The sequence below is a fragment of the Anneissia japonica genome, unplaced genomic scaffold (assembly GCF_011630105.1).
Source record: "Anneissia japonica isolate Jap-2015-1 unplaced genomic scaffold, ASM1163010v1 scaffold287990_len610157_cov183, whole genome shotgun sequence".
Taxonomy (NCBI): domain Eukaryota; kingdom Metazoa; phylum Echinodermata; class Crinoidea; order Comatulida; family Comatulidae; genus Anneissia; species Anneissia japonica.
The window spans coordinates 61,797-69,689 of NW_022743371.1; the positions used below are offsets into that span (position 1 = coordinate 61,797).

Below are 7,893 nucleotides of genomic sequence, written 5' to 3' on the forward strand. Positions count from 1 at the left end.
ATTATCACAGAAAATGAAACTTATAATTTATAAGATTATTTTTAAAAACAGAATCAAATACAGTACGGTAGATACAATTTTTATTTAAAAGCAGGATTTGCATGGACGTGATTTTATTTAATATGCTGATTATTAATTATCTCATTAATCAAACTATGGTAAAATTATTATTATTATTGTTGTTGTTGTTGTTGTTGTTGCTGTTGCTGTTGCTGTTGCTGTTGCTGTTGCTGTTGCTGTTGCTGCTGTTGCTGTTGCTGTTGCTGTTGTTGTTGTTGTTGTTGCTGTTGCTGTTGCTGTTGCTGTTGCTGTTGTTGCTGTTGTTGTTGTTGTTGCTGTTGCTGTTGCTGTTGCTGCTGCTGCTGTTGCTGTTGCTGTTGCTGTTGTTGTTGTTGTTGTTGTTGTTGTTGTTGTTGCTGTTGTTGCTGCTGCTGCTGCTGCTGCTGCTGTTGTTGTTGTTGTTGTTGTTGTTGTTGTTGTTGTTATTATTATTATTATTGTGTTATGTATACATGAATATATGCCTAGGCCTAATATATAATATATTCGATTAATTAATAGCAGCTTTTCCGCAGCTGTGCCGATAGAAATCAGCAACTTTTTCGCACTGCGGCAGTGCCGATAGAAAACAGCAGGTCTTTGGCACTGCGGCAGTGCCGATAGCCACTGCTGTATACACCATGGAGGATTGCTCGCACGAACGTGAGGTGGAGGACGACATGAAAGCTATGCATAATTATTACAAAAAATACATAGCTTTAAAAAAACGTTGTGATTCCATACACTTAGTAAGTTATGTTGATTGATTTCTATTACGAAAAGGTAATTTTTTGTGTTTAGCTAGGTCTACCTAGCCTAGGCTAAATGGTGTTGGTTTTTCGGCCAACCGAGCCTAGGCTCCTGTCCTCCTCCTCCTAGGGCCTAGACTAACTAGGCCTAGGCTCTCGGCTAGGCCTACCCTAGGTCTATGCCTAAGGTAGGCCTACTATCTAGGCTATGCGGCTATGCCTACTACTACTGCCACTACCAGGGAAGCCCAGGCCCATATTCTTTTTTAAAAAAAACTGACTTTGATTTGACTTGGAACGGAAGGGGCCAGGCACTCACTAGGCCTAGGCTGTAGCCTAGGACTACTTCCCAACTTTTTATTCAGGAAACATGCAGAAACTGATACAGTGCCTAGGCTAGGACTACATGGCAGGCACTTTAGAAACAGGACTGACGGGTGGATGGTGGTTCTGTGCTATCAGAGCATGAAAACCACAGACGTAAACACTTGGGCGCTCAACCCGAATTGTCGTTGTCGATGGCTCCCCCACCCCCTCTTCTGTAAAGTGCTTAAGATTTAGCCTGGCCAAAAATCTTCCAATTGACAATATTTTTCTGTCTTTCCTTAGGGAAGCGAGAGATTGGTTAACCGCATCTACTATATTAAGAAAGCAATTCGCAAGTTGTCACGGGAGCGCAGGTTTGTCATTCATCAAGCATGAATCTAAGATATGTCTATGTGCTTTCTACTTTTAGTTCACAGAATGAATGTAAATCCCAATACGATATTAAAGTGAGGCCATGTTTCAATATTTCAATTGTGGAAACATGAAATTGCTCCTTTATATTAGTAGCCTATAAGAAATGTGAAGTCGATAGCCTTTTTTTATGTGCGTAGAAAACAAGGTCTTACTACAAGATGTACAGCATACAGTAGTTACCAACCTGAGAGATTTTAAATGAGTAACTATACACCAGTTGGCTGGGTGAACAGGGCCATTAGGTCCCCCTGGATCCAGGGGCAGAGCACGAGTGGGGATCCGGGTTTCAGTCACATTATAAACGGTTGGTTGTGACAATGAAGGTGCAAGACCGCACGTTCCTCCTAGATTCTACTGAGTGTGTGGTTGGCTGGGTTGTTTTGGTCGAGAAATTTTCTCGGTAAATTGATTCTCGAACGAGATAATGATAGCCTTCTAATGACTCAAGTTACTGCATGACCGTTTTAATTTTTTCAATAAAACCAATTTCTTCTGATTTTTAAATACATTTTCGCCTGAATTTGTGATAATTTGTTATTATGCATTAACTTATGCTAAATGCGTCACGGTGATAAAATGTGTTAATGCAAAATGCGTGTTTCATCCAAAACCACTTTAAAATGTAGGACTAGATTACTAAATGTGTTTTTATTGTTCTATTGATTGTCTTGTTACAGGGCTTTAATTGCAACTTTAGATGAATATGGTGATGACTGTAGAAATGCTCCTTTGATAATTGCTGTTGAGGTAAATATGAAAATTCTTTTTAAAAAATAAATTATCAGTGTATGAAATACAGTGTGAAACTCGAGCAGTCACTCCTTAGAGTTCATACCTCAGTCTGTACCTGAATACCGAACAGTGTATGGGTGATTCCATTATTTTCTTTAATGCTCAAGAGTAAGTTCTTAGGAAAAATCAAATATCACTGACCTTGATCTTTGACCTGTTATTAAGTTAATATCTTAGAATATCATATACCATTCCACGAAAATTTATGATGATCCATTCTGTTTTTTCTGCATGATCTTGCAGACAGACAAACAGACGGACAGGCTGGGGTAAATACATGTCATAAACTCTGTTGCAGAGTAGAGTGCAAATACACTTTAATTTTTTTACCTTTTGACCTCTGTTGTGTTTGCAGGATGATGTGCCCCTCTCTGCTCTAAACTCATCCGATATAGGTGCAGATATTTCTGATGTTTCATTGGACATTCCACATAAGAGTAAGAAATTATCACTTAGTCCCCCTCTGAGTTTGTCAAGTCCCTCACCAACTCCAGTTACTACAAAACCAGCATTGCCCACACCAGTAGTAAGGAAGAAAAAGAGGAAGGAGGATAAACCAGAGAAGGAGAAAGGTAAATACTACAATATGCATCAACAGCTTTAATAATAATAATAATGGTTGACTTATAGAGCGAATATTATATAGACCTCTATGCACCTAACATAAACAAGAAAAATAACGTACCAGGAAAGTAATACTAATCCTATTCCTTAAACTAAGTATGGTTTGGCCATTGGCTGCAAGGAGCTCATCCAACCTTTGTCCAGCTTTTTTTTTTTTTTATTGCTTCTGGGTGGGCATTCACCCTTATACCCAAAGGCCACTGAGGCCATAGATGGGGGCTAACCAGTTTTATCGCGGCTTAAATTTGAAGGAATTATGTATTAAATAGATATTGTTTTAAACTAGACTTTTTTTTTTCAGTTGCTGGATATAGTTAAATTAAATTAAAAGGTTTCTTTATTCTTTATACTGGGAAAAACTGTTAAGTAGCATATGTACTGTTCTCCCATAGGTTCTATTTCAATATACTTTATAAAGCTTTTGAGTTTAAAATAAGGGGTAAATTGCTCAATTCTTTATTTAATAATTATTTAATTATTTATTTAAAAATTGTTGAATTTTTTTATTGCTATTTCTGAGTATTTCAACCTGAATTTATGTTTTTTATTTGCAGATCCAAATGCTCCAAAAAAACCTGCAAATGCTTACTTAATGTTTTGTCAACAAGAGAGGGCGCCAGTCCAAGAGGAGCACCAGAGTCAAGATAAGGATGAAATCTCACATCAAGAGCTAACTAAAGAGCTTGCTAAAAGATGGAATGAACTTACCAGTGACCAAAAACAGGTTTGTTTTCATCATATCAGTAGACAATATGTAAAATGTGATAGCACATAGCTGAAGAATTATTTTGGTAATTTGATCTGTATCACTTTTTTCTTCAATTTTAACTAAAACTTGTATATTTCAGAAACTTAATTCCATTTGAGTAAATAATAGTAAAAATTTGCAGCTTACACATATACAAAATACAATGGCAATTGAAATCCCAGAACAAAACAAATCCACACCCCCCTCCCCACCACACACAAATTATTAGTATATTTTTGGCAAGAATTGCAGCAGTGACCATAATAATATTAGTTAATAGACTTACTAAGGGCTTTTCCACATGCTTAGTACATTCTCAAAAAAATCTAACATGATGTGACTAGCAACTGATGTATGTCCCAAGTGTAAACTAGGCGATATTGTCTTGCGAAGACCTCACTGACTAAATTTTATAAACAATTTTAGTTTGTCAATAATAAGTTTTACATAGATCCAACCCACCTTAATACATATTTTTGGATTAGAGAATCAACATAAAGTTGAAAAACATTTTTTTTCTCTCTTTTAGGCCTATTATGACATGTATGAAAAGGATAAACTTCGATATGAAAGGGAAATGCAAGAGTACAACTCTTCTTTTCAAAGCGCCACCAACAGTACTAATAGCTCAAGTAACTTAAAACCAATTAAAGAAGATAAAACAATTGCAAGCATAGTGCTGCCTACTTCAACAGCCACACCACCCAAGATCAAATCCGAAAAGCCACTTGAATCAGCATATTCTAGAATTAAAATGGAACGACAGGAATTGGCTAAACTGAAGATGGAGCAATTGGAAGTCCCAAAGCCCAAACCACCACCCCCTGAAGACTATGATCCTTATAACTTTGATGATGAAGAAAATAAACGACGACCTTGAAATGTGGTTTCAATTTTTTTATTTTATTATGGTGGAATATAGGCCTAGTTAGAGAGCAGCAAGAATGTAGAGTTAAAAATGTGGAGAGCTTGAAAATTTGTGGTGAAAAAGGGTATAAGGACTAACTGCATTGATTATTTAAGCTTAAAAATAATTGCAAGATTTTAGGTCTCTTAAATTCAGATGTGTATGTATTTTAGATTTATTTGTTAGAAATATTTACCATTAAAACATTTCTATAATGTGTGATTTACAGTTTAATAATAGTATGTTTGTCAGGGGGGGATCCAGGACATTTATATCAGTATGGCTATCAAAACTTTCAGAATTGATTACCATCACCATGGAAGTATGGTATCCTTATAACACAGTGTTGTTGACAAACATATAATGTCTTGTAAAAAAAAGTTTTAGACTTTCACCGTATTTATCCAAATAATTGCTATGCAATAAAAGCTTTAGACTTTCACCGTATTTATCCAAATAAATGCCATGTTGAAAAGTTTTTTGAGAGTGCATGTATTTATTTTTTTGTTGGATATAACATCAAATATACTCTAGCAGTGATGCTATATTGACATGTTTATGCGCCCTGTCATTGGCATTTGTGCTGTTGTTATTCATACAAACGTCCGTTATTATGGAACAGTTTAACTTAGTATAAAACAAACTTAAAATAAAATAATGAAGATGCGTCATTAGGATTCAATATTTCGAGACCTTTAATTAGATCATTATCAACATCTTTACAATTACCAAAAGAGTTACAGAAAGCAACCAATGAGCCTCAATAAAGTGTAGGTGATTAAATGTATGGGAATGAACTATCATCAGAGAGAAAATAAAATGGGTGTTATAAAACCTGCAATATGGATGGTAAGATGAAAGATATCTAATATTACAATCGTGAGTAAATTCGCCGTACGATTCACATCAAATTTGAACAGTACTGACTTTGGTCTGCAGGAGTTCATGCTTCCATCAGATCATAGAAAAACCTTAAATTGAGAAAGCATACATGTCGTCAGCCATAGTAGCCTAGGTCTAAATGCAACTCACTCGGGCTATATAGAATTAATTATAAGATGGGAAATTGTTAATAATAATAATGTCCGTGTCAGTGGAATTGTTTTTTATCCAATCAGAATAAACCTTTTACGATTCAAGAAGCTATGAAATTATTGTATTCATCATTCTTATTCCAGAGGGGACAACACGAGTTTTGATTGGTAAATAACCGAAATGGCAACTTTTAAAAACAAACAACCCTCTGAAAATGGTCGGAAATTGGACGACGGGCAGGTAGCATGTACCATTCGAAAAGTAAAAAAAATGACGGTGATTTTGGTATAAATGATAATAACTTCATCACACTACAAAGTTTGGTGTATTTAATGTAATAGTTGAAGTAGGTTTTGAATGATTTACATGCCGGTACATTTAGTATCAAGCATTTTGTGTAGTTCGTTTAAAATTAGTATCTAAATAATTTAAATTATTCTAGGTATTGACTTACATTTTCAATAATATATTCCATGGTGCTGCCAAAAAAAATTTCGACTAATTACCAGTGTGCACTTCGGCTCGTGTACACTATAAAGAACCCAGTACATCATTCGAGACGGGTAGGGGGATACCCCGGTGTACTGGTACAAACGGCCCCCGTTGTGGACGACGAGAATTGCACCGGGTTACCGGGTAGGAATAAGGAACCCTTATATGAATTTCTATTTAGATTTACACCTACAAGATATGCAACACTCAGAAAAAAAAAACCCTATTGGTTTTGTTCTGGATTTCATTGAAAGATGAATTTATTTTTTGAGGTATTTTCCAACTATATTAGTAATCACATAATAGTAACTTGTAATCATCTATTATTCATTGTGACTTAAACAATATCATAAAAAAAGCTGTCTTAATGGAAATAGCTAAGAAAGTAAGCCTATTATGAGAGTAACTGGATGGTTGGAACTTCCAATACATATTTCTAAAAACAAATTACTGTAAAAACATAGAATATAGTGATGAAACATTCTAGCTCTAGGCCTACTGTTTTCGTTACTTGATGTCGATTCTATTCTTCCTTTCTGCTTTTCTCTGTAAAAATAATTGTGAAAAGTTATTGTATTTCCTTATGTTATAAAACATATTGTAAACTGACGAATGTGGGTTGTTCCATTATTTGGGGGGGGGGGGCAGGTGAAATTTCCATGGATATTGATATTGTTCTGTATATTATTTTTATGCTCTAGCAATTAATAATGCGATTTTCATGTTGGTATACCTTTATGCATGCATGGATGTATTATGACATTCCAGCATTCACATAAAGAGAAAGAAATCGAATGCTTTGATGGATAACAACTTGAATTGCTCGTGTCCCCTATATTATGGCATGTTTTCGCTGACATGAAAAGGTGCTTCTGTAGTCCTGGGAAAACGATTTAAATCTTGTGAATTTGATATATTGTACCGTTAAATAAAATATGAAGAACGATCACATATTCCATTGTGTTGTTATTTTCTTATGTCCGATTGTATTCGTACACAAAATTAAATTTCCCCCTGATTTCGAACAAAATAAGCAGCGGCGTGAAATGCTTGGTAAAATGATACTGTAAAACAGAAAAATAAAGGAATCAACTCGAGCACCCCTAACATAAACACGACACGATGAGTTTCGTGTCCATATTAATTATTTACGTGGTTGGGATAAACGTGCTAAAATTTCTTAATTAACGACAAAGTTATCAATTACTGTAAACTAATCAGCTTCCATCAACTATTCACTATCCTAAATGTGGTACCATGCTTAGTGGCATCGCCGACGATTATGCTTATTTGGTCGGTCAAACCGGGTCGCCTTCCTGTTGCTCTGCTACTCAGTATTGCAGTGAAAACACTGCTGTGACATTTGTAGCGATTTTTATGAAACTAGGCTTGATAAATGCTTATCAATTACAGTACTTTCGATTAATATTTTAGCCATCATAATAAGCTAAAGAGAGATGAGTATACAGTTTAACTTACCAAAAAACAAAGTTTACAGCAATGGCAAAATGAATGACAGCAATAACACAATGATTATTTTAGTTATGGATCCACCTGACATTCCTCTACCAACATTGACTTCTTGTTCTTCGCTTAATACTTCGCCTCTCTTTACCCCGACAACACTGACTCCGATTGCTGTTGCAATATCGTAACTGTTAATTGATATGGCATCGTAGAGGATGTCCTGATCAAGATAAACTGTGCAATTACATTGCCAAATTTCATTATTAATATCTATATACTTTATATACCTATATATATAT

The 7,893-nt window shown here is 35.3% G+C and overlaps 1 protein-coding gene and 1 long non-coding RNA gene across 2 annotated transcripts; one reads left to right on the forward strand and one right to left on the reverse strand.

Annotated features, from left to right (window-relative positions):
* Window positions 1-662: 662 nt before the first annotated feature.
* On the forward strand, window positions 663-5,078 carry LOC117119464 (HMG box-containing protein C28F2.11-like). The gene is made up of 6 exons (XM_033264301.1): window positions 663-788; window positions 1,398-1,468; window positions 2,207-2,276; window positions 2,677-2,893; window positions 3,500-3,669; window positions 4,223-5,078. Exons 1-6 carry the CDS (start codon window positions 681-683, stop codon window positions 4,571-4,573), a joined length of 987 nt encoding a protein of 328 aa, XP_033120192.1. The 5' UTR covers window positions 663-680; the 3' UTR covers window positions 4,574-5,078.
* Window positions 4,681-7,757, reverse strand: LOC117119465. Its single transcript, XR_004447191.1, has 2 exons — window positions 7,607-7,757; window positions 4,681-6,673 (listed from the first exon to the last, which is right to left on the reverse strand). It is a non-coding gene; the product is annotated as an uncharacterized LOC117119465 (long non-coding RNA).
* Between the last annotated feature and the right edge of the window lie 136 nt (window positions 7,758-7,893).